Here is a 25,959-nt window from a genome sequence, read left to right as displayed (position 1 = left end):
CCTTAAGTGTCTGAGTCATCTGCCATCAGATCCAGCTGTAACTTAGGAAGCAGATAAGCTGTCTTTTCCACAGCAGAGTCCTGGCAATTTTTCCTTCCTTTTTTTAAGTGCCTGACCCCAGACAGCGATGCGATGGCTTGTGCGAGGCTCCCACCCGGCTGCTCCTGCCCGCAGTCTGGAATTGGCAGCACAGGCCATTCCCTCTCACGTGTTGGCTTCGGAAGCATCTGAGGCCAAGAACAGCTTAAAGGAAAAGGGCTACAACACGAACAATCGTGACCAGTTAACGTACGTGCTCTGTCTGTTACTTCCCACAATACTCAGTGCAGGGATAAGCCAACCTCTCGGTTTAATTCTCCTAAAACCAAGCTGGGCTTGCACTGCAGAGGTTAAAGATTAATACCAGAATAATCCAGTGCTTCTCCCATTATTAAGATGAATTTCCAGGCAAGCTTTCAGCAGGTTTCAAGACATTTGTTTGGCTGTGTAAATACTACCAGGTCTCTTAACTACAGGCTGTTTCCTTTAAGTGCTCAATTATAGCAACCTTTTAAAACTACGGGTAAAGAGGAAGAGTTTCTGTAAACTCCCCCGAGCTTGCTCTCTTCCCAGCACAATCCTGCCCCTGCTGACGGACTGCATGCCGCTGCCCTTGCCAACAATTGCTTAGTGAAGTGGAGCGTATATGTGAAGTACAATCGCCAAGAAAAAACCACATCTGACGGTATATATAGCCTGTGAAGGCAATCGGTAGCGTCATGGCTGCAAACTTATGAGCCCTTTGGAGGAGAGATATCAGTGTTTCCCTCTATTAGTTCTATAGGATCATCGTTACCTCTCACTATTATTGATGGAGGAAACGTTTTGGTGTCAACAGTGCTCTAAATCTAGCGCGGAGCCAGCGTAGCTCACTGCCCGCCCAGGAGCTGGCTTCCCAACATAATTCACCCGGCATAAGGCTGAGCACTTGTAAGGCCTCTGTGTTTGAAGGGCGGCAAGTTCCTCAGCCCGTCGGAGCCACCCTTAATTCAGCACAAAGGCTGCAAAGATGGGCAGGGCCCCAGGCACTGGGCTGGTGGGCGCAGGTTCACCCGCACGGGAGCCTTTGGAGGAGGGCGAAGGCGAGGACTGGAATCCAGTAACGAGGCTCCACGCAGGCAGCCCAGCGCCTCGGCTATCGTCCTGCATTCCCATGGCAACCAGCTCCACTGACAAATTAATTTTCTTCTGCTATTAGAAAAAGGAACCTAACAACCACGCCAAATCCTCTCAGATTTTCAGGAAAGCCATTTTTCACCCTCCCCTCTGTGTTTAAAATCTATGAGTAAATTTTGTCCAGATAAGCAGCATTCCCACTACACTTAATCCCCACCACTCCTTCCCCAAAAGCAGCATTAGATAAAGCAGCAGTTAAGCACCTAGAAAAGTAGAGGAAAACAACCACGGTCCTTGCTTATCCCCATAATCTGAAATATCAGAATCTCTTTAAGCATTTACGATGAAAGAGGAAGCTCAAGGACAGCCCCTGTACTGCAGAGAAGCAGCCAAGGCAGCTTTGTTCAAGTACAGACCCTTCTGACACGAACGGCCACCTTACCACGTCCCGATCGGCGCGGCCCGGTAACGGCAGGGGACACTCCAGGGATCGCTTGGGGCTCGCGCGCCCCAGGAGCGCCACGTTTTGTTCATCACTAATAAAAAGCACAAGTGTTTTCAGACACGTGCTTACAGTTTATGAGCTACGCTACAATATGGGAGAAACAGGACTAAAGGCAAAGCTATTTTATGCTCATAATGCCTTCTCCAGATTTCCCACATTAGCTGGAAAAAGACGAAGAGCCAGAACACTACGACTGACAGCCTGGTCTCACCAGATGCTGCTGCTTTAGCAGCACAGTAGATTTGTGCTACAAGGGGATGGAGGCAAGCAGCAAGACTTCTACCTTTCATTGTTTAAAGTAAAAAACCATCCCAGTTCTCATATCCACAAATAAAAGTCTTAAATCCTAGAATGGTTAAAAATTAATATTGCTTGGGGTGCTACAAATACACAAGCATAATCATTTCAGACTTCTTATAGGTGGCATCTTTATTTAGTTTTTTTTTTTTTTTTTAAATCCTTCTTAACCAGGTAGAGAAAACACTGATTGAAACAGCAGTGCTTTAGAATACGGCTGTGAAAACAGCGATGACCAGGAGAAGGGCACGATTACAACTCTTATGGTTCTTCAACAGGCGGACAGCAAAAGCAGAAAGGACACCTGGAGCAGAACTGTGATTTTTTTTTTTTTTTAAACCGACACTGGCGCACACAGGTTGCAGCAAACATTCAGAACCCCAGGCAGCATCGCATGCCCTTTCACTGGCTGTGGCGTGCTTGAACCCACGTCTGAGAAAAGATGAACTTTGAGGGATCTTCAAACGCAGACGCTGCTAACCATTTCTTTTGCTGTAGCCAGGTTTGCCAGAAATTCTAAAACTCAAGGCATGATCTGCAAATAAAAAGAGGCCCAGGATGTTAGACAACTTCAAATCCAGCCAGCACCAGTTAGCAATAACTGCCAGTACCAAGCAGCTAATTAATCCCTGCCACCCAGACTCCTGCTGTTCACTACAGCACAGTATCCGAGCCAAGGCGCTGCAGCTAGTTGGGACAGAGAATTGCTTTTAATTTCAGAGGCGACATTTTCAGCTAATTGATGAATTACATCAGGTTTGTCTTGGGAATGTCCAAAGACTTTTCACATCCCAGAGGAAATAAAAAAGCTTCGTAAAATGAAACCAAATTTTAAGGAAGTCGTTAGCTGGCCTTGGTTATCGTGATTCCCAGGGAAACTTCAGAAAGCAATTTACTTCAGTCCGGAACCACAGGAACACCTTAACTCATGCTGGCTGTACTCACTGCCGTCAGTGGAAGCCGAGTGCCTGCAAACTTGTGTGGATCAGGACCTACAGCAGTGACAGGAGGCAGACGGCACTAATAAATTCAGACTAATTTAGGAGAGGTTCTTTGCCACTAGATCAGAAAGGTTTTGGGGGAAAAAAAAAAAAATCTTCCAGCTAGGCACAGTGCACTCTGGCGAGTCTGGGAAAGGGATAATTTAACAGCAGGATAGCTGGAGCCTGCTCTTGGTTACTCTTTCACGCTTAGGCTCCCTGAAAATCAAAGGTGAGTTTGCCAACCTCAATGCACAGGCAAGCTATTCATAGTGCAAAGCAAGAAAAGCTGGGCTTATTCCAGCGTTCAAAGCCAGAACATAAACCAGTTCTAAATGGTGAAGGGCTAAGATAATGTGCAGAAAGACTTTTAATTTCTCTCAAAACCACTCCACTTTAATACAAAGTATTAATCTTTTCCACAGCTGAAAGCCAGGCAATTCTTTCAGTAAAGCAATATGCATAGCCTGGGATCGCTGCTCAGTCTTGGGAAGATGGTTAGCAGCAAATGCTAGTAGGAAAATTTTAAGAGCTATCCTACGCCTCACACAGTAAAGTTGTAAAGGGAGACTCGTTAGGCACTCACTACCCCTACAGGACCCTTCATGTGAGTAAAGTCTGAAGAAAAAACTCAAATATGTACTTCGGGGTTAAAAGAAGTCAGGAAATTTAAATAGGAGAGTCACATCTCTTTCCATAACCAGATCCCCAACAAGCTTATTAGCATTCTTTTCCAAAGCCACTGCTGGTAGGCAGTGACTTTTCCCAATTAAATGGCTCATTTTGCAGCCAGCAGCTATCCGCTTGGTTAATGGCACCTTTGGCCCTCATAATGCCCATTTAATGAGGACATTTTCCACCATTTAGCACTGCCAGATTTTGTCAAGCTATTAGTCACTGCAAAGCCTCAGAAAGAGTTTCACAATACTGTCTACGTGTAGCCACAGCTTCTCTCATCGCTTGTTTTAAGAACACCGGCACTGGAGAGGGTCGTGGGCACCACATCACCCAAGAAAGGACAGTGACACACAGAGCTGTTGGGATATATCGGTACCTGCGCTCCCTAGCAGCTCACCGCCTTGCAGGTCAAGTTCCTTTGCCACCACGCTAGCACACAAACACAGCAGAAACCAGTTAAAAAAGTCACATTGTGCTCAAGTTTATTTTTGCTTTTTGTCTGCTGTGTTACCAGCTAGAACATGAGGCACAAGGAAGCCAGATCTTGTCTTGGCAAGCAGGGCAAAGCATTCCACTGCTGCAGTTACTGAAAGTTAGTTTAGAAGGACTTCAAGAACACTTCAGGTTTTAGCATTAATTTTTTGCTTGGATTATTGAAATCAATCTTTTTATTTCTTTCTTCATTACGCCTAAGACACAATCTCATTATCCTGCCCATCTGTGACACAAGCATTTTTTTAGTAGTGTTTTGTGTCAGACTGCAGAAGAACCAGAGCCTGTTTTGATAATCTCAGACACTCTAGTATACATAAAAGCGTAAGCTCTCAACAGAAGTGTCTTGTTCTGACAGCTGTCCTTAGAAGGATGCACTCTGGGAGCTGAGAAAAGCAGTCTGAGGAAATGAAATAAAAAAATTAATCAGAAGTGTTTAATATTGCTTACAAAACTTACTGCAGTAGCAGAACAGAGGAACCTGAAAGTGCTCCACCTGAAGTAGAGGTTTGTCAGGAAAAAAGATGAAAAAATACTGCATTTAAGTTCTTTCTGCGAGTATGCACTAGTAGCCTTTTACATTTTTTTTTAATTTGTCCATGTCCCACAAAAAGTCAGAAGGACAAGATGTACCAACCCAAGGGCTTCTACCCAGACACGGACTGTTGTGGTAACGCACTGAGGTTTAGTACGCTTCCAAGAAATGACCTAAACGCCTACCTTCAACATGTGAAGCAAGTTCCAGAACTCAGTCCCGTTCTCAGAAGTAACTGTAAGAAGGAAAAAGATCTTGAGTTTGGGTTTTTTTTTGTTTTGTTCGCCCCCCCCCCCTCAAAAAAGCAAGCATGATTATAAAGCTGCATTTCAGAAGGCTGCTGACTGCACTTTCTGGTCAAACTCACTCAGCACCCTCGGAAGTCAACATGTCGTTGGCTGAGTGTTTTATTAATGCTGGGAACAGGGTGCAGTTTTCTCCATCTGCTAAATCCACACCCAGCTGTTTCTAGATCATGCCAATACTTTGGAAACAACAAACTTAAGTGCCTGTTTCCCTCATCTCCTCCACTCCCAGGTGCAGTTCTTGATATCTCATCATGCTAAGCCCTGCACAACTCTAGAGGTGCCCTTTCACAGACACAACAGGCAGCAAGCAAGGATGTCTTGCAGGCCACAAAGGATTGCTGCAGGCAAAAACAGAATTCAAGAATAGAGCTGTCACTTCTGTTTGTCCTTGCAAGAAAAAAAAAAAAAAAAGGAAGGACCTTCCCCTGATGCAGTTAAAATTGGCATCATTTTAACCGCTTTTCAAAGGAATTTTGCTCCATCTTCCGCTGATTCTCTGGAGAAAGAGGTACAGATGGAAACAATGTCAAGCTACTAATCTCTGAGCAGTTACAAGTTTCAGGGACAGGAAGCCCCTTCATCTCCACCCCCTAATGATATTAACATGTCAGGAGAGAGAACCTCCAAGGACTCAGCACTATTATAAAATAAAGAATACTGGAGTTTCCATTCCTCCACAACAATAAAAGATATGATATACAAGAAACCTGAATCAGCTTTTAGCACAGTTAGCACGTAAGTAAAACACAGCAGTTTCACTTCTAAAACATAAAACTTGATAGCAGAAAAATCAGTTCTATCTCTTCCCTGTCACATAAACAAGGTATTCATTAAGAGGATGGCTGTCTGCCACACTGAAGGACAGGGCTAGCTTCTGTACCCTGTCCCTCCACAGCTGTCCATCCTTCACGATTTAAGAGTAACATGAGAGTAAAAAAAAAGGGAAAACAAGCAATAATTGTCAGGTCACTCATCATTCCCGAGTGCTCACAGGTCTCAGAGCACTAGCAAAGACATGGCCTTTTCCTCTCTGCCACCTAATGACACAAACGTGGCACTACAGCCACATCTGCAACACGAGCTGGGGCATGGAGCCGTGCGACAGGGGAACTTGCATCCACTGCTGCTCACCTCAGGTCTTCGAGGCAGCCTCCTGCGTCTGCTGCATCACATGGCTTTCTCTGAAAAAGCGGAAAATATATACAGCATTTATTTTATGTATTTAGACACGCTTCAAAGTCTGGTTATATGGTTACTGTTTCACTGATGACAGAAATTTGAAAGGCCCAGTCAGAAATGGAAGCTAAAGAAATAAATGCGTAGTACAGGCGTATTTTTACTTTCAGATAGGAATAGGGCCGGGGCTGCCAGCACGCGACTGCCAGGACGTGCTCCCCGTACTCTCACCAACTTGCCACGTGGCTTTAGATGGATCACTTCAACTCAGTCTTCTGTAATACAAGTCTCCGTACCAACAGGATCCTACCGTTTTCAAGGCTAATAATCTGAAAGCCATGCACAGCCTTTCTGCTGGACATTCACTACAGGTCAAACAGAGCACTTTTCTATTCTATTACATACAAATCTCTCATTTAAGGCAATTAAAAAAATAGGAAAGGCTTAGTTTCTCAAGAGTCTCCCATTAACCAGCCAATTTATAAAGAATGTCAGGCTATCAATCACTCTGAGTGCTCACGGGTTTCAGAACAAACGAGCGTAGAACATAGCCTGTCTCTCTCTGCCACTTTTTGACACAAAGATGCCACACCAGCCACCTTTGCAACGCCTGTGGCAGGTTGGAAAAAAAAAAAACCACAAAGACTGAAAAAGGTGATAGTTACAGGTATTTACAAGAACAGGATTATATCACCTACTCAAAAGTAGTATTACAAAGGTATTTGGTGCACGTGTAGATACTAAATATAACACACCACTTCGAGAAGATGGCTGAAGCTTACTTGGACAGCCTTTGTGGTAAGCACCACTTACCCTTGGTTTTTCAAGTGGTGCAATCTTTTTCACTTCGCCCTCTGTCTTCTGCCAGGCTGAAAAAAGACAAATAAAAAGAAAGGGAGAAGAATGCAGTTAATAACAAACAAGTGTTCAGCTGACTGCCAAACAACTTTCTCTGTGAACTGCACCACTTAACGAAAACCAGAAGATTAAAACATAATTTTAAAAAAATCGTTTGCTGAATAAATTCACTTTAGTTACTCAAATCGTTAAAAACATTTCCCTCAAAACCTGAAAAGGTGACAGCCCTCAATTTTCTCCCCTCCTTCAATGGGAGCACAGCTGTATTTACCTTAATCCCAGTACCTTCCTATACATCGGTTTATAATGCACCCCACCTCCACTGAGCACAGCAGCGCCTGGAGCACACAGAGCACCCGAAGGGGCCCAGGGGACCTGCGGGTCTCTCCCTGGCCGTGCCCGGCCATGTGGCTGAGCAGGGCCTATTTTGTTCATCTAAGGCCCAGAAACTTGGGGAGGGGGAGCAGGCAAGACAGGGGACTAAGCCTGATTTTCCTGGGGGTCACCCAGACCGGTAAGACCAGCACCTCACAGGCAGACAGCCCGGCTGGACACAGGAACCGCCCGTACCTCCGGTCACACCCTCCTCCTCCTGCCCGGGGGGGCCTGCCGGTCCGCAGCCATGTCCTCACGCCGCGGCCTTCCCTTCTTCAGCGACGGGGGAGAAGAGCAGAAGCCGAAGCGGCCCCCGCCGCCCAACAGCCGCCCTCAGGGCCGGCCCTGAAGAAGCTTCGCTGCAGCATGGCGCGGGAAGGGGCACCTGGGGAGAGCAGCCGGCCGTCAGTGCGGCGCGGGGCCCGACCGAGGGCGCAGGAAGCCCCTCCTCGGCCGGCACCGGCCTCCCCGCCTGAGGGGGCGAAGGCTCCCCCCCACCCCACGCACCCTCCGGGCGGCTGCGGCCTCGCCCGCCCGGGGGAACAGTGCCCCCCGCCGCGAGGGACCAGACACCCTCCCTCCACCCCGCCGGGACGGAGCGGGACCGAGGGAGAGGCCGGCCCCGCTCCCCGCAGGGGGACCCGCCCGCGGCCGCCGCTCACCCGGCCGAGCGCCCCGCCGAAAAGGCGGCGGAGCTCCCGCCTTCCGCTTATATAGGGCGGGCGGACGGAAGCTGCGCGGGGTCAATACGCGTAGCACGTTCCCTCCCGCGGGCGCCCTCTGCTGGGCGGGAGGACGCAGAGCAGGGAGCGGGCGGGGCCAGGGCCGAGGACGCGGGGCCAGGACAGGGGACAGGGACAGGGACAGGGTCGGGGACCCCCGGCCCAGCCTCGTCCCCACGCTGGGCCTGACCCCCAGCGCTGCAGGACTGCCCTACGCCCTCCCACAGAGACACGAGGCACGTTAGAAACTGGATTTCCCTTTTCTCGGCTGCGCCCTGGAGTCACCCGCTCCCCGTGGCAGAGGTCGGACACCGGGACAAAGCGGAGACCCTCCAACCCTGCCATGCACCGGCCAGGCTCACACCCCTCCTGCTCCCAGCCTGCAATGCCCTGCGGGTCCCCAGGCTGGGAACACCCTTCACCCCTCACCCCGTGAACACCAGTGTTTGCCAGAGACACCCCCGTACCTTCCCATTTCACAAGGAAAGACAGAAAAAGGATCGCAGGGCCCTTTATTTGTCCTGTCAGGAAGAGGCGCGAGATAAAAGTGGTTTCAGGTGAGATGACAAGCTCGGGAATAGGAAGGCCACAGGACAGAGGTGCCTCCTCGCACAGGGACAAACGCCAGGACAGGAGCTGGGTCTGGCCTGGCTCTGTCTCCCCTTGCATCGCCCGGACAATTTTTTTTTGAGCTAGAGACCCATCGCAGCTGTGACCGCCGCGGGCTCTCTGCGCTGGGGCAGAGCCTCCCACAACCAGCCCAGCTTTGCCGAAAGCTGGTGGGTGCTCTGGGTGCAGGGTCAGTCCCGCAGCGCCCGCGCGAGCAGAGCAGGGCGGCCCATCACCACGCTGCTGGGCACGGCCGAGCCTGTCCCTAGGGCTCTAATTGCCCTCCGCTTTGCTCCGCAGCTCGTCGAAGATCTCGCTCTGCCGCCTCTTGTCCTTGGCGCGGATGATGGTCATCTTGAAGAGCTTGCAGTAGAGCTCCATGGCGGTGGGACTGTCATCGTTCCCGGGGATGGGGTAGGTGATCAAGCAGGGGTTGCAGTTCGTGTCCACCACCCCCACCGTGGGGATGTTCATCTTGGCGGCATCCCGGATGGCCACGTGGGGCTCAAAGACGTTGTTGAGGCTGCTGAGGAAGATGATGAGGTCGGGCAGGCGGACGCCGGACCCGAACTGGATGTGGGCGTTGGTGAACAGGCCGCCCTGCCAGTAGCGGGTGTGGGCATACTCCCCGCACTCCCGCGCCGTGCTCTCGACCAGGTGGCAGAACTGGCGCTTGCGGCTGATGAAGAGGATGATGCCTTTGCGGTAGGCGATGTGGGCGGTGAAGTTGAGGGCCAGCTGGAGGTGCTGCATCGTCTGGTCCAAGTCGATGATGTCCTGATCCAGGCGGCAGCCAAAGATGTAGGGCTCCATGAACCTGCAGGGACGGAGGGAGGGCGACACAAGGGGATGCGGGGACGGGGGGGCGTCGAGCAGTGTTTCTGAACACAGAAACCTTCTCACCCCTCAGCTCCCAGATGGTACCAGAGGAGCTCTCTGCAGAGAGCCCCTGTGCTCAGCGCCTGTCCCAGCCGGGCTCGGGGGGCTGCAGGGCTGACACCCGGCTCAGTGTCCACGCTGAGTGGGGTCCCTGTACTTTTGCAGGGCAGTAACCATGCCCAGGCAGAAACGCGGGTCTGCGTGGGCAGCTCCAGCCCCCGACTGGTCTGGTGCAGCCCCCAAAGGCTGATGGGGCCTAGGGAAACACTCCTGATGTCAACAAGTGTTGGATCACAAAACAGGGTCACTCACCTATGCCGACATCCCTTTTTGTGCCCCAAGTGCACCCGGGCGTCAAAGAGATCTTTCAGGGAGAAGAGCTCCTTCACATTGAAGAAGTCGGGGTGGCTGAGAGGCTCGGAGAGCAGCTTGGCATCCTCGGCTGAGAGAAGGGAAAAAAAAAACAAACATCACTGCTCCCTCTTGCTGTGTTCGCAGGGGATGAGCCAGGACGGGAGAAAGGGCCCTGATGCCCCCCTGGCCACCCGAGCGCAACAAGGGCCCGGCGACCCCAGGACGCTGCTCATCGCCTGGCCCCAGGGGCCAGGGGCCCGGCTCGGGGGACCCCCCCGTTCCCCGGGGAAGGGGCCGGTGCGCGGCAGCACTCACCGCGGGGCCGGGCCGCCGGGGCCGGGGCCGGGGCCGAGGCGCTGCTGTAGAGCCGCGGGGCTGCTGCGGGGAGAGAAACGAGGGGGGTCACACAGGCGGGCCGGGCTGGGCCGGGCCGGGCCGGGCCGGGCACGACCCGCTCACCTGCCCGCAGGAGCCGCGGCACCGCCATGCTCCGTGCCCGGCGGCCGCAGGGCGAGGAGGAGCCGGAGGAGCAGGAGGAGGAGAAGGGCGAGGAGGAGGAAGGTCAGGCGGCGCCTTCCGCTTCCTGCGGGGCGGGGGCCGGGCCCGGTGCGCGGAGCGATCGCTGCCCGCCCTCAGCGTCCCGTCGCCGGGCAACGCTTGGCCCCGGCCCGCTGCCAGCCCCCTCGGCCCGCTCCCGGCCCCCCTCGGCCCGCTCCCGTCCCCCCTCGGCCCGCTCCCGGCCCCCCTCGGCCCCCTCGCCCCCCTCCCGGCCCCCCTCGGCCCCCTCGGCCCCCTCCCGGCCCCCATGTCCCGCCCGGCGGCCGCGGGCAGCCCCGGTCCCCGCACCAGCGACTGGTACCGCACCAGCCCCGGCCTGCCCGCCCGCTTCCAGCAGCCCGACTGCTTCCGCGGCTACGGGTGAGCGCGGCCCCCGCTGCCGGGCCGCGGCCGGTGGCGGCCCCCGTCCCGCCGAGCCCCCCGGCACCCCCGCTCCCACCCGTGCCTTTCCCCCCGCAGGAAGCCGGAGCCTCACCCCCGGTACCGGACCAGCAACCAGGCCTACGGCAGCACAGCCCCCACGGTGCACGAAGTGCCGGTAGGCAGGGGTGCGGGGGGCACCCCCGGGCTGCAGCCGGGGCTTTCGGAGGCAGCGCCTGGGAGCTTTGGCCTCTGCAACATCCCCCGGCAACGCGCGCCCTGAAACGCGTGAAGATAAAGCGCCCTCATCGCATCCAAGCTTCCGCGCCTTGCGGGTGCGGTTGATGGCGGCATTGCGGACATCTCCTTCCTCCCTTCCCTTTTCTCGCAGACCTCCTTCCACGTCACCTCGCACGCCTTTTCGAATACCCTGGCGCAGTGTGGCATGTACAGAGATAACGGGCTCAACACCTCCCTGGAGAAGAGCCACGTCACCGGCCCAGACAACTTCATCACCGCCCACGACCACCTCAACTTCCACCCCAGCTACAACCCAAGCGGCCCGTCGCACTGCTAGATCCATGACGACAATGCGAAGCTGCTTCAATTTACTGCTGGCTGCCTAGATAAAAAAACAAAACCCAAAAAAACCCACGAGCAAGCAAACACCACCACCGACCTTATCCTAAATCTGGGGCTAAGCCTCATCGAAAGCGTGACAGGAGGCAGTACGCCCTTGCGCTGTAGCTGCTGATGGAGGTTGCAGGCTGTTTCATCCAGAACAAGGCAGGTTTCTGCTACCGTCGTGCCCCGTGCGCTCCTGTTAGAGCACTTGGCTTCAGGCTGCCTCCCCTGAACACAGACCTGGGATGTCACGGTTGTCATCACCGGGGAGAGCGAAGCTGTACAGACCGTCAGGAAAACAATTCATATGGCACACTAAGCAGCAGCAGATTAACACACGTGCTATTAACGCACTATTAACCACCTAAATCAGGATGGAATGAATTTTTCTCCTGAAAACAGGAAAAAAAAAAATCTTTCAGCTTGGTAATGTGAGACTTCCATTACAGTGTGACAAATAGCTGCAAATTAGCAGGTTAAAGGTAGCAGTACATTGCTAAAAACAACCTCCCCGACCCAAACTGTTGTATTTTTATTTTTTTTTAGCAGGACTCCTACTTAGTTAAGGTCACAAATTTAGCTTTGGGGGAAAAGCAGTTTAAATCTGTGTTACCAAAACCCAGCTCAGTAATTTGTTGGGAAGAGCACATACAGCCACTTTGGTACTAGATGAAAGTAACTAATTTACCAAATGGATGTTATTAGGAATAATAACTTAATTTATAGAGATTTAATGTGATTAAATGTCAGTTAATTAGCTCATATGAACCATTTTACTTAATTTATAGGCAGCATATGGTTATAAATACTAGAACAATATACATTACATATATACATTTTATTCCCTTAACCTTTTCTCTGTCACTAATGATCCCTTAAACTCTTGGCTCAAGTACCACATATGATTACAAATTAAGATTTTTAAACTGTTTCTGTACTACTTAATGAATAACCAAACTGCCTGTTTTCCAGAGGTATTCATTAAGCCCTTGGATTTCTTGTAGAAAGCATGTTCATCTTACCTCTCAAAACTACAACGTTTTAAGAAACTATTCAAATAAAGACAACTACTCAAAAAGAAAATGTTTTCTTACGCTTTATTGTAACCACTGCAGTTACATAGCCAGCGAAACTGCGTCGTTTAGACAGTAACTGCACTAAAAAGAGCACCTTTGCATGCCTGCCTTAAAAAGTGGTCTTGAAGAGAAACTGGCCTGCCTGGTTATGGATGAGGAACGGTCCTACCTTACAGGTAGAACATACTGATAGTATGGATTAAAAATGAGCATAATATTATTCTAGCTGTTTGCTAAAAAAAAAAAAAATATAAAAAACTGAGTGTAATAATATGTCCAAGTACCACTGCAAATTATATTCTTCACGTGAGAAATATTCCCTGTTTGTGTCATTTTTATATCGTCTTACAAACTGCACAGGAAGCATGACAACGATATATTTAAACATACTTGCAAGGTAGAGGTATTCTGGTTAGTTAATCCTATCACTACGCAAAAACCTGCAGTCCAAAACTGCACAGTGTGTCAGGCCTGCACTTGGGCTTTTTTTAAACATTCAAACCCCAGCGTAGCTACATGTTCTGGCCCCCCCGCAAGATTTCAATCACGCCTACCCAACAATTCCAGTTTTCACTCCAATGCCTTTGGTTATCTCCAACAGAAGAACAGCCGGTTAAATTCACCTTTGCTGAAAACACACCAATACACTGGAACAAGTAAATATACTAAGCAGAAATGGGCCTGAAAAGTTAACTTTAAAAATATTTAACATGTGAAAATAAATAAGCAACCCTCTATCATTCACTGCTATTCTTCTATTAGACTCTAGACAACACCTTGAGCTTCTCATAACTTCCCTTTCTTCTCCTGAAATGAAAAATAACATAAAACGTGGAATTAATACAAACAGTTGTGACAATTTTACATATATTTTTATCCACAGGTTTTTCTGCAGGTGGAATAATTTAGGGATAAGACTGCCTCTTAAAAATATAAACTTAGTGGCTTTTGTCACAATTTTCCACCTGTTTTCATACTTCATCTAAAAACACCCACTTCTTTTCTTCCTTGCCTTTGTTTCTTCCCTTTTTGTTTTATTCTTGAACTGAAACCAGTTCCTTTGAACGGTTTTGCATGCAGCGTGCCTTACGTCACCCTCATACAGACCGTACCCTGCCATACGCGGGGGTAAGGTTATCCAATTCTCCTCCGCTCAGAAGGGAGCAACACGCGAGCTTCAGCTGCAGCCAGCCCCAGGAGACGTGCCTCTACACGCTGAGTTGCTCAAGACTACAGAGGTTTGCAGTTCCTCCGCATCCCTCCCGCGCACTCTGTTCCTCTGAAATGTCCTGTGTCCTCATGTCAGCTTGTTTACCTTACTTAGGTCAAAGACATATTTTCCTTGTGTTCCCTTTCCTGCATTTCCCTATTTTGTTGGAGACCCAATACACTTTTTTTTTTTTTATTTTTAAGAAATACCTGTACAAATTCAAAATATCATCCTAAAGATGACACGTTTTACTGCAGAGAATCTACCTGAAACAGTCTCTTTCTGCTCTGGATTTTGAAAGCGACATTTGCAGATAGAACTACGTAAGGCTGCACTATCAAACCAAGACAAACTGCAGTTCTTAAAGGTCTAAAAAATTAAAAGCATATACATTAATAAAAGAAACGGCAGCAGAGATGGTGTGTTCCTTCTTTGTATAAAAAGAAGCTACACATCAAAACACATGTTCCTAAAATAGCAGCAAAGAACTGTTTATAAAAATGTAAGGTAGTCCTTGTGGTCCCCTGAGGATCCTTGAAGATTGCCCTTCCTGAAGCACAGAAAAATAGACACTGCGATGAAAATAAACCAATGTACCTATTTTCAAAGTCCCGAGCGAGCACAGATTTATCTGAGAACTCTGGTATTGCAGTCAGGATGCTGTAACTACCAGGAGCCATAATAAAATATACTGAGTAGTTTAATAACTTAACATGCAAATTAGCAGGTTTTGTGCTCTGACTGAAAAAAAAAAAAATCGTTGTGCATTTTTTAACAATATAAACCAGCACTCATTAAAAAAAAAAAAGGTAACTTCTTTACATGTTTGAGTAGCCCTGAGTCCATGGTTCCACATCTACTGCAATAGATAAAGGATCAAATTAATGCTTCAGGAGGCTTGAAATAACGGAAAAAGGAGCTTGTTCCGGGCACTGACCATAGCTATCACTGGCGCGCTGAAAAGGGCCCGGAGGGGTGTACAGGCTGTGCCTACCCTGCGGCTGGCTGCCTGTTGTGATCAGCGTCACCGGGAAGAACGAAATGCTTTTGGTACTGCATCTACCAAGGTTCAACCTCAAGAGATTTGTACTGCAGTCCCTGACTTGGTACCACACGCGTGGGACTCTTGCTCATGAATTTATTCTCACTCAATACAATCTTTCTACTCCCCAGCAGTTCAACCTTTCATCTGTAATGCGTAAGAGTGATTTCTCTTCTTCGAACGAGTGGTAAGAACTGTACCCAGAATGACGATGGTGCCAGCAGAGCCATGGCACTCTTACGGCTGCAGCACCAGTTCCATGGGTTCACTGACCCACATCCCCTGTGGGTGCTTGCTCCTCCTTGGCAAGTCAGCAATTCTCAGGGGACAAAGTCTGGAAAAAATTACTTGCAGAGACCAAGGATGACTGGGAGGACGTGGAGGTAGAAGGGAATACCCATAGCATATTGGTGCAGAAACACCAATTGGTGCAGACGGGATGGTCTGAATACCAAAACAGCAGTCTTCCCTCCCTCCCTCCCACCCTGATGACTAGCTCAGCATCTCCATGCCTTCTAGGAGAACCTCAGGGCTGGGTGTCGCAACGTCACTCATGAGCAAGAAAGCGTGTTCATCCCATCTCCACACCATCAAGGGCTCCCAGCCTCGCTACCACCAGTCCCGGCTAGCGGGGCAGAAAGGATCACGTGCAAATCCTGGGTGCTGCAGAGGATGCCATTTAGAGACACGCGGCGTGCTTTCCGACTGAACGACAGCTGTCGCCTGCTGAACTCTGCCTCAAAACCAAGGAACCCCTTTTGCTAATCCTCATGCCACTAACAGAGAGGGGCAAGCACAAGGAAAGACTCCACTTCTTGACCACAAACACCAGGAAAGAAAACTGCTGCTAGGGTTTTGCTAAAACTGCGAAAACCCTTCTCGCCTCCCAGAATACCAGCAACTTTTTTTGTCTATGCACTTTGTAGATTCTTCTTCTTCATTTTTTGTTATTAAGAACAATATTCCCTTAAATGGACACATCTTTAAAGATCTGGGTTCTGCTTCCCAGTCACAAGGAACTCGCACGCTATTGTCAGACAGGGGATTACGGCGTCAGGCAGCGAGTGGCTGAAGACAACAGGAGGCAAGAAGCAAGAGCAGCAGATGAAATGAGATCCTGTTCCCAGGTTTGGCCAACACAAACACTGTGATCGTCTGAAAGGCTGACATCCTTTGCTCACAAACCTGACTGGCACAAGCTAATTACATCTCCCGACTACAGTCAGGAGAGAAAAAAAACCACCCCACAGAAATACCGCTCACTAAAGACGATGACACAAATCATAGGAGCACTCTGGTTTCACGGTCCATGGTCAGAACCCCATTTATTAAACATTATAAACTTATCAATGTACACCATTTCCTATATACAAATCAAGTTTATCAATTTTAAAAAGTGCTGCTTGAAATTAGGTTTTATTTAAAGCACAAGGTAATCGGAATTGCATCTTAACTGAAAGTGAATAGTATTGAGAACACAGACACATCGAGAGGGGCACAAGACACCTTTTAAGTCTTAATGTTGATTTACTGAAAACTTTGATGAGAAACATTCAGCTTATTTTATACAAACAGTACATAGTGCTTCCATCATCTCTATTAAAATTAAGTATACAGTTTAATCCTTTTAAAGCAAGGTACTCTGAAAACTTCTATTTTAAAATACCAGCCTATTTACCTATTCCAAACAAAAGGCCCAAATCCTGCAACTGAATCAAGGCAGACAAAAACATATGCCTGCGTAGACGGACAGCAGGCACGTGAGCTCAGTAAAAAACACTTTTCCAAGGTATCCTACCACAAAAATGAGATGATCTAGCATAGGGATCTTTTAAACAAACCAACCAACCCAAGGACTACAAAAAGGTGGCCGGACAGTAAGAAATGTCAAGTGACCACTATAAACATGTTTAAAACGTAACTGCACAACAGTATAAACACACAAAGGATGTTGCTTATTTCTCTACATGCCACAGTTACTTGTTCTACTCTATGCTACACCGTGCCAATACTCTGCAAACGCGCTCCCACCGGGCGATACTGTGTGACACCGGATCCGTTCCTGACTGCTTTTGTCCCATTCTTTGACATTAAGGCCAGCCTCCGGGAAGACTGCTGAAGTGACCGAGAAACAAGGCGATGCTGAGTGGTAGTTTGGCTGAGAGAAGTTCTGTAGAAGACTCGCTAAAGAGAATATTGGATCAATTCACAGGGACAAGATGTAAGAACAAACTACTCAAAGGACTTCACTACACACAAATGAAGAGGAAAGAACCAGCCAACAGCTTAAATTCACACCTTTTAGATTTTTCAGTGAAACCAGTGCGGGGGGGCTCTTTTTTTTGTGATATGAACGTGCTACTTCAATCCCATTTAAAGTTAGTACAAATAAAAAGATAGTAGTGAAAAGTTGCTTTATTCTGGCTGCTGGAAACGGAGGCAGAGAAAGCACTACCAGTATGAAAGAACAGTGCTGAAAATATCCTTGGCGTTTACATTAGGGACTTCCTACAGCAAATCTAGCTTTGTTCTATTGCACAAAAATCGTAAATGAAAAGAAAAGTTCACAGAAATGTAACATTTTAGAAAACACTTTTGAAAAAGGAAAGTAAGGGCACTCAATTCAAGAAAGTTCATTCAGGAAACCAAAAGCCATCTCTGGGTAACTGCAGGGCATCGAAATTAGACTTGAGAATAACGAGGAATTGTTTCAGCCTTGCAGGCCCAACAGTATGTAAATCTAGCAAAATCCACAGAAATCACGTTGTCTGAACAGACACGCTCCTTCGCTCTTCTCGAACTGCAGTTGTGCTTTGCGTCCCCTGCTAGCGGGAGGTTTCCGCCATTCAAAAGGTACCTTCAGCAGCGGCCGAGATCGCTTTACGCAGGACGCGCCGACAGACCGATCCACTTTATTTACCTGGATTTGCACTTGTATCTTCAAGAATGGATCTCCACACCTACAGCTGCGCTGAATTCACTGGAGTTCTGCTTAGTGAACTCGCCCAAGAGTCCTCGGGGTGGGAGAACTGAGACCCCAGCATAAAACCACTACATAGGATTGTCCTAAGGCAGCTCGAGTACGAACAGACGTCAGATAATCTGCTTCAAAAGCGTAACATTACTATCAAATGCTGTGTTTTCCTAGGATCTCTTAACAGATTGCCAAATATATTCTGCGCGCAAACAGGTTTCCTTTTGATATATGATTAGAGGCATCATAATTTAAAGCGTGATTAGCCAGTATCTCATCTACAGTAACTACAGCATCCTGTAGTAATGCAAGCCCTAAAAATCATTATAAAAAATATTTCCTTAGAGCACTTTAAATAATTTACAAAATTCTACAAAAACTATGTATGTTTATCCATGATACCCCTGTTAAATAGAAGCATTTTTCACATTAGTGTGTATATGATATACAGATATCAGCATCTCCCGCTGTCTCTCCGTTCATGTCTCAAGTTTTACCAAGGTAATTACAATGATAGTTATTTTCTAAAAAGACTGTTACTCTAAAAAGAAGTGTACTTACATATTTGAAACCTTTCTTTTCAAGAGGGAATCTGGGCAGTCCCCTGCAGGTAGGTCAGTAAATTTTGCACAGGTTTTGTCTAAAACTTCCTGCCCTTGGTCCACTTCACAAGCAGTTTCCCTATTCTGCAGGACAGGTATTTGTCCTTCCAAATTGGAGCTGGATACCTGAATTTCTTCCTGCCTGTCACTGTCCCGGCAGATAACTTTTTCTTTCTTAATGCACATCTGCATACTGTTATTTGTACATGCTCCTCCACTAGTTTTATCCCCTTCTACTGCTGTCACATTTAGTTCCTGCAGTGGGCAACCTAAATTTGGATCTGGCCTCTTGTCCTGCTGGTTATTCTCTCCCTTACTGCACACATGTACACTCTGCTGAGATGTGTCTCTACTAACTTTATCTGCTTTTACCACTGCCGTACTGTGTTCAGGGTGTGGAGGATGTAAATTTGAATCGGCCCAGCTGTCTTTGTGGATATCTCCTTCCTCGATCCACACCTGTGCGTTCTCAGCTTTGGATGTTCCTCTGCAAACCTTATCTGCCTTTACTGCTGCCACACTCCGCTCCTGCAAGGGGAGACCGCAGCGTGAACCCGACTGGTCTCCTGAAGCACTGGCCTTTCCGCAACCCTCTGCTTCCTCTTTGATATACAAAGGAGCAGCCTCCAGTCTTTCACAGGCTTCTGCTACATGGGAACTTGACACTTCCACAGCGAGCTTCTGAGAAGAACTGGATTCTTTTATTGCTGTCGTACACTCCCCACTGAATTCGCCGTTTGGCGAGGGGGCTCCTCTTCCCTGGTTAAGTACGTCTGTATCCTGGGAAGCTACCTCCGCTCCTAACGCACTGCTCTGGGCGAGCAAACACTCTGCTTTCTGCCTTTTGTTCAAAAGCATGGATTTCTTCCTGTCCCGAGCATATTTTAGACCTGCAATAAATTTACTCGAAATTTTTAGGTGAAAGGTATTCTTTCTTTTAGATCTAGACCTTGCATTAATGACCTTCCGTACTTTACAACCTTCATTTTTGCTGGTTTTAGGTGGAAGCGTTTTCTGCACAGGCTCCGAACTAGGGACACCCTTTTTACCTGTTGTGTTTCCAGATAACTCACCACCAGCCACACCTTTAACCCCCACCGCACCTTGCTTAGCTTTTGACTGACCAGTAGTATGAAGATTAACATTCTCTGCAGAGGAAGCGGATTTCCCACTGCCATGTAACATTGCACTTTTCCCTTCCGTTCTCTGAGAGTTCTTCAACTCATCAGTTTGCTGAGATACCTCAGTCTTTTTACTCTGACCCAGCATGAGGTCAATCTCATTTTCAACCGGCTGTTGCTTTGCTTTTCCTTTATTAGCAGTTTGTTTGGTCACTCTCAGTAGGTCCAGAGTTGCATCATCTTTTTGTATCTCTGAATTGCTTGCAGAGTCTTTAGCCTTTTCTGCCAAAAACTTCCTAATTTCTTGTTCAATGCTGTCATCGCTGTCCACTGAACTGCTGTCATCAGCGTCTGACGCAGCTGTGAAAGTACATTTTTTATTTTTAGCTACCCGCAGGTTATTCTGGTTTGAAACTGGTTTAGGTTTATATCCTTTTTTAAGCTGTAAGTTAAACTCTAAGTTCTTCATGGTTTCGGTTTTTTCACTGGTAAGTTTGACATTTATGTTGTCTGGAGGATTTCTGATTGCATTCTCTTTCACAGCCTTTCTGGATTTTGAGAGGCAGCTTTTCAGTAGCACAGGATTTTTACATTTCCACTCATTTTGTTGGAGGCTACTAAATTCATCGAGCAGCTGAGTTTCTGTCTCGCTAAATCTGACTCTCTTCTTGCACTGAGATTTCTGGTCCTTGGACTTCTTCTTTAATTTTCTTTTAGACCGTAAAAGGTCCTTGATAGCACTATCAAGGTCCTCATCACTATCGAGAGAACTGCTCTCATCGTCCGAACCATCCCTCTCTTGAGTTTGGATGGTATTTTTCATAAGCTTTCTTGCGCTACTCTGAACCTGCATAAAAGGGTTTACAGAGTCCAAGGCCACACATCTGCCAAGAGATCCGGATAATTCGGAAGACATCAGCTGCTGCTGCCTAGTCTCTTTGCTGCCGAGCCTTTGAGCATCACAGAGTTCTGCGGGGCTGCTCAGGGCACACCCCTCTTGGAGTACAGGAAATTTTGAATAGTTACCTGGCTGGAAAAGTCCTGTCTCCAGCTGTTCAGGTGCTTTTGATGCACCCTGTTTCGCTATTCTGCCTTCCCTTTTAAGTCTCCTTTTACGACTCAGTGATAGCTTCAGTGTTTTGGGAAGAGAAGGCTCAAGGGTACCGGTGAGGCTGTTTTGATCAGAAGGCAAAGGCATCTGGATGGAGTGTGACAGGCTGGGAGGCTTTGTTCCAAGGCTTTCTGACTGTGCTTTCAGAGCCAAAAAAGCCCTGATTTCCTGCTCTATACTATCATCGCTGTCCACAAGGCTGCTGTCACTTTCACAATGGGAGGACGAAAGAAGCTGGGGAGAAAAGAAGGAGTCTGCAGTGAGTGATTTGTTGTCACTTCCCATTTGGGATGGCATGATTGTTTTGGAAATATCAAGGATAGCTTCCGCACACATGAGTTCTGCAGATGTGTCTGCTCTGCAAGAGGCCTGCAATGTGAGCTCACAAGCAGCAATCTTGTTTTCCGGAGGTGCAAAATGTCTGGCTTTTTTCAGTGGTTTAAACAGCTTGTTAAATTCTTTGCTGGTGCTTTCTAATTCTGTTGACTTTGAATTAATTTCTTTTCTCTTGTTGCTTATAGGGCTTTTATGGATTTCTGGTGAGGCACTTTTTGTTGAGCTAATCGTCAGGCTTGCAGAAATGTCCGCCATACCCTTTGTATCAAATTGTTCCCTCTGCAAAGGGACACAGTCTGTTGCATGACCTGCCTCTTTCCTGATTTTCTCCAGCTGATAAAGCTGAATGGCTTCTTCAATGCCATCATCACTACTGGAGTCAGACGTGTGCATGCTCTCGTTGATAAGTGCTCCCCTCGTCTCCCAGTAATTGGCTCCACTTTCTTCATTTTGCTCCACTAACCAGGGCTGGCTGGCAGTGGCCATTTCTAGATAGGCTTGGTTCACTTGGCTGAAATCACTAGGCTCTTCTTGCATTTTAGACTGCAAACACTTGGACTGCGTGCTGGTTTTCTGTAGCTTGGGATGGTGCCTCAAGAGGAGCGCATTACAACCTCGCTTCATAGCACCACAGTTTGTTTTGTTAGTCGTTTCTTTGTTGCATTTTAGGACAGATCTCACACGGGAATCTTTTTTATCCTCCCCGATTACACACTTACTAATTTCTTGCTGCTTCTTCTCATTCAAGAACTGCACAATTTCAGCTTGTATGCTCTGTTCAAAAGAGTCATCGCTACTGTTGCTCTGAGGGGAAGCAGGCTGTAGCCTTTTACCAATTCCCAGGTGGTCAGACAGGTACTCTTCGGAGAGCATCTCGGCTTTAAATGTCACAGGGAGAAGGTTACTAGCCATTTTGTTCTGGGAGAATTCTCTCTTAAACCTTTTGTCTCTGCTTATATTCTCAGAACACTCTGCATTCCTTTGCAACAACTGGTCACTTTTGCTTTTTGCTTTCAGGTACTCTTGAATGGCTTCCTCTATACCTCGGTCAACAGAATCATCGCTGTCAGAATCGAGCAAGGAAGCCCCAAACCCCACGTTCTCTTCCACTTCAGTGTCGTCTGAATCAGCAGGGCAACCGTGCTTGGTATACTGAGGATGCTTCCGTAGCAGCGTGGTGCTAGATGCGACTCTGTTACTAGTGCCCTTTTCTCCCTTTTGTTTCTTCTGCATAATACAATCATACTCATTGTTCATACCCAGGGGAGACTCTTGACTTTGCAGGTTGTTTATGATCATCTGAACTTTTGCACTTACAGAGGTTCTAGTGATGTCCCCTTCGGATTCAGAGAAGCAAACGGGATACCTACAATTCCTTGCTGGTCCAAAGGACTCCCATTTTGTCTGAAGAGCTACCAAAGGAGAAGCATTCATAAGGAACATTCTAGCAGACAACAGCAAAGTCCACAACGGAACAGTTTTTCAGACTGGTCTCTCTTCCATCCTACAATAAAGAAAAAGAAAAATATTTTTTATTATGCATCTACCCTCCAGAAGTTCCATGTAATAATAATACTGGTAACATAAATTGTAAATTACCAACGCTCAGACTTATTGTGCCAGATAATCACAAGAGTTACTCCTCAACATCACTTTAAAGGGTAAATCAGTCACTACTGCCATTAAGGATAAGACAGAGCACTCATCATTTGTGGTTTTCAGTATTTTCCGGCCCAACCATAATCCAATTCAGCTAATTATCTTCACTTCCGAAACTCTTCCTGCACTTTTCAACGAAGGTTGCACTCTCTTTCGCGCACTCTCCTAAATAACCACGTATTGTCAAGACTCATGAAGAACCACTCTGATGATACTTCAGTGCGCAGGCGTGTGCGACCCCCTTCTGCGCTAACGTTGGCTTAATATTTTTGCCATGAACTTTGTGGCAAGAGAGAAAGAACAATTTTAAGGGAGTCTTTCATAAAAAAGTAGAATTGGTGGGAGCGGAGAACCCTGCAAAATATGCTGCTCCCCGTGTTTCCTTTGGCACAACTGCCCTTTTTAAAGAACTCCCGCCATACATAGCTCAGCTTTCCAGTTTTACAACAAAAACAATGTTGGTTATGTCCCCATGGCACATAACGGGCGGATGTGAAGCAAGCTTGCCCATGATCTGAGACGGTGGAACACAAACCAACTCTTATTCAAAGAGCAGAGTAACTATGTTAGCGTGATGCCTGAACTCACACGCTGGCCTGAGACAGCTTTTGCTTGTTCTGGCTTGGCATTAAGCACACACAACTGAGGGACTTGGGGCAGCTCAAAGAGAAGGAAAGAGAGCTTATTTCTTCCTGAAACATAGTATGCAGCAATAACCCAGAGACATCAGTCATTCCGGCCTCACTGCAGGCTAAAAGCTCTTGGTAAACACAAATCTTTGGGAGTTTGCAAAAGCAGGATGAAGATTAAGAACTATTCTTCCTATTTTAGTAGAAACCCCAAAGAGAATGAAGGCCTGTTTCATTGAAAAGGGAAAAAAGCCATCCGGAAAACACCAGATAACACCCCAAAGAGTTCACAACTTCCACGCGATCCCATGAGGGCCGAAGGTGCAGCATCACTTGGTGGGACCGAAACAGTACCTGGTCGGCACAAGGCACGGAGCAACCCCAACAAAAAGCCACAGCAGCAGAGCGGGTCTTCAAGCCCAATTCGCAGTCTCTGACACAAACCCAGCGAGCCCCAGCTGCAGCGCGGCACTGGACCCTACCGGCCTACAGAGACGTGCTTCTGCCTCTGAATCCTCTCCAACCTTGCTCTTGTCAATTTTTCTCTAGTTCTGGTTTCAAATTAATCAGTGGCAATAGATATTCTAAGGAATTAATGATTCTAAACTCTTGAAAACTTCTAAGTATATTTATTTGCTACTGAGAGTAAGGTAACAGACAAGTAGGGAAGACAATTCTTCATCACTTTTAAAAAGAGCACAGTGCTCCAACGAAGAATGTTCTACTTAACGTGACAAATGCTTTTGTCAAAATTATTCTGGGACCTGTGCTCAGGGAGCAGTTTTATTGCCATCTCGTTAGCAGACTAGGAAATCTTACTGACCAAGGCAGAGTCCCCCTGCACACGCCTTACACGATGTCTGCAGAGCGGTTAGCTCTGAACACACCACTAATCCTGCTTTTGCCGCTTCTTTTGCTAGTTCTCTGCTGCAGAACGTCTTAGCAAAATACATTTTAACCCAAGCTCTGGACATCCATTTCTGATTTTCTTATCCTCAGTGGTAATTACTTTCAAAACACCGTTCCTGCAGAATTAAAGTTTTAAGTGTAGCGATCGAGAACATCCCTCCTGGGATGGAACCTGGGGCAACCCAACACGCGCTGTTTTAACTTCCACCTTTTAGCCGAATGACGATAGTTTAGACCGACTTCTGCTCTACGCGTGCCGATAGAGCCCGGCGCTCCCGACCGTTCGTGTATTCGGCTGCGAACTAACGGGGGAAGGATCTCGCAAGCAGCCTGCCGCGCCGCGGGGCAGAAACACGCGAATGAACGCACAATTTCTGAAGTCGCCTCCAACACATTCACGAGGGCCAACAGAAATCAGAAACGTTTTTCCTTGTAATAAGCAGCTAAGGATCAAAAAGACAGAAATCAGAATACCTAATTATCTTGAAGAAATGCAATTAACACACTTAAGCTCCCCGGTTCATTAAAAAAAAAAAAACAAAACTTACTTCCTATTAACCTATTTCCACAGGTTCCAGGGAAGGGGCAGGTGCCTTCGTTACCCCGCGCGGGGACTGCGGTCGCACAGCAAGAATTGCACAGGACCGGGATGAACTCTCCTGCCCCAGCGCCGCTTCAGGCCGGGGCACCCACCCAGGGGTGCGGGGCTGCGAGGGGGCACCCACCCGGCGGCACCCACGGAGGGCCCAGGGGCACCTGGAGGCTGTGTGAGGGGACACGAACCAGGGGGCACCCACGGAGGGTGTGAGGGGACGTGAGGGGGCACCCACGGGGGCCGCGTGAGGGGACGCGAAGGGAGACTCGCCAGGGGAGCATCCACAGGGGCTGCCTGAGGGGACAACGCACCCAGGGGACACGTACAGAGGGTGTGAGGGGACAGGAGGGGACGCCCGCCCGGGGGGCACCCGCCGAGGGGCTGTGAGGGGACGCCCGCCCGGGAGGGACGCCCGGAGGCGGCGTACGCGGGGCCACCGCCGCGGGGCGCCCCGCCCGCTGCCCGCGGCCGGCCGGGCCCTGCCCGCGCCGCCATGGCTCCCCCTTCCCGCCTTCCGCCGCCCTCGGCCGGCCGCGCCGGGCCCGGAGCCGGGCCTCGGCCTCAGCCTCGGCCTCGGCGGGGCCCCGCCGCGCCTCCCGCCCGCCGCTCACCTGCCGCCGCCGCGGGGGGAGGCCGAGAGGGGTGGCGGTGGTGGCGGCGCCCGGCCCGCGCTCCCCGCTCCGCACCGCTCCGCTCCGCCGGGCTCCGCTCCGCCGCGGCCGCTGCCCGCCGCGCTGGTGCAGGGGCGGGCGGCGCTTCCTTCCCTGCCCCCGGGGAGCGGGAGGCATGCGCCGCAGGGCTCCGCCGGGGAGGCGGGGGCGACCGCCCGGCCCTCGGCGGCCGCCGGCTCTGCCCGCGGGAGCGGCGGGGCGGGGAGGGGCCGGGCCGGGCCGGGCCGGGCCGGGCCGGGCGGCCCCGGCGCCGGGGCACAAAGGCAGGCGCGGCCGCCCCGGGGCCCGGCGCGGAGCGAGGCTGGAGCCCGGTTAAGGGTTGAGAGTAGAAGGTCCGGCGGGGAGGAAGGCGAGGATCCCGCCGGCCCTGCGGAGCTGGGGCCTCCTGCAGACCCAGGGCAAGATTTGGGCCCCAGACCCCCGGTCCTGCGAATGCTGACCGGCTCTGGCCCGGCGGGGACTTTGCCAACAGGCGTACCGGGCGTTTGCACCATTTACTTTTGAGACGAGAGTCGAGTACAGCGCAGAGGAGGAGAATAATTCGTCGTGCTCCCTTTGG

At 49.1% G+C, this 25,959-nt stretch overlaps 3 protein-coding genes, 1 long non-coding RNA gene and 2 other non-coding genes across 9 annotated transcripts; 1 reads left to right on the top strand and 5 right to left on the bottom strand.

Moving 5' to 3' along the window:
• Positions 1–64: 64 nt before the first annotated feature.
• LOC148056255 (uncharacterized) lies at positions 65–8,119 on the bottom strand. 3 transcript variants are annotated; one of them, XR_015703685.1, is made up of 6 exons: positions 8,022–8,119; positions 7,555–7,744; positions 6,940–6,995; positions 6,082–6,131; positions 4,828–4,877; positions 65–2,492 (listed from the first exon to the last, which is right to left on the bottom strand). It is a non-coding gene; the product is annotated as an uncharacterized LOC148056255 (long non-coding RNA). The 3 variants fall into 3 exon arrangements; XR_015703686.1 differs by lacking the exon at positions 8,022–8,119 and adding an exon at positions 7,867–8,009; XR_015703684.1 differs by lacking the exon at positions 8,022–8,119 and having other exon boundaries at positions 7,555–7,857.
• On the bottom strand, positions 5,908–6,041 carry LOC148056257 (small nucleolar RNA SNORA17). Its single transcript, XR_015703811.1, has one exon. It is a non-coding gene; the product is annotated as a small nucleolar RNA SNORA17 (small nucleolar RNA).
• Positions 6,614–6,746, bottom strand: LOC148056256 (small nucleolar RNA SNORA17). Its single transcript, XR_015703810.1, has one exon. It is a non-coding gene; the product is annotated as a small nucleolar RNA SNORA17 (small nucleolar RNA).
• A 457-nt stretch (positions 8,120–8,576) lies between the features above and the next one.
• MRPS2 (mitochondrial ribosomal protein S2) lies at positions 8,577–10,514 on the bottom strand. Of its 2 annotated transcripts, XM_087752970.1 has the most exons (4): positions 10,383–10,514; positions 10,239–10,301; positions 9,882–10,011; positions 8,577–9,507 (listed from the first exon to the last, which is right to left on the bottom strand). In XM_087752970.1, the coding sequence occupies exons 1-4, from the start codon at positions 10,408–10,410 to the stop codon at positions 8,964–8,966; spliced, it is 765 nt and encodes a 254-aa protein (XP_087609096.1). In that variant the 5' UTR covers positions 10,411–10,514; the 3' UTR covers positions 8,577–8,963. The 2 variants fall into 2 exon arrangements, with proteins under 2 accessions (XP_087609096.1, XP_087609095.1); XM_087752969.1 differs by having other exon boundaries at positions 10,239–10,410.
• A 192-nt stretch (positions 10,515–10,706) lies between these two features.
• On the top strand, positions 10,707–11,514 carry PIERCE1 (piercer of microtubule wall 1). Its single transcript, XM_087752971.1, has 3 exons — positions 10,707–10,841; positions 10,941–11,019; positions 11,233–11,514. The coding sequence occupies exons 1-3, from the start codon at positions 10,729–10,731 to the stop codon at positions 11,416–11,418; spliced, it is 378 nt and encodes a 125-aa protein (XP_087609097.1). The 5' UTR covers positions 10,707–10,728; the 3' UTR covers positions 11,419–11,514.
• Positions 11,515–16,088: 4,574 nt separating this feature from the next.
• PPP1R26 (protein phosphatase 1 regulatory subunit 26) lies at positions 16,089–25,526 on the bottom strand. Its single transcript, XM_087753312.1, has 3 exons — positions 25,341–25,526; positions 18,329–22,441; positions 16,089–17,844 (listed from the first exon to the last, which is right to left on the bottom strand). Exons 2-3 carry the CDS (start codon positions 22,378–22,380, stop codon positions 17,754–17,756), a joined length of 4,143 nt encoding a protein of 1,380 aa, XP_087609438.1. The 5' UTR covers positions 22,381–22,441; positions 25,341–25,526; the 3' UTR covers positions 16,089–17,753.
• Between the last annotated feature and the right edge of the window lie 433 nt (positions 25,527–25,959).

This window comes from Nipponia nippon, unplaced genomic scaffold (assembly GCF_047370975.1).
Source record: "Nipponia nippon isolate SJK-2023a ecotype South Korea unplaced genomic scaffold, ASM4737097v1 scaffold_16, whole genome shotgun sequence".
Taxonomy (NCBI): Eukaryota; Metazoa; Chordata; class Aves; order Pelecaniformes; family Threskiornithidae; genus Nipponia; species Nipponia nippon.
The sequence above is the reverse complement of the archived record's forward strand: the minus strand, read 5'-3'. Positions and strand labels throughout refer to the sequence as shown.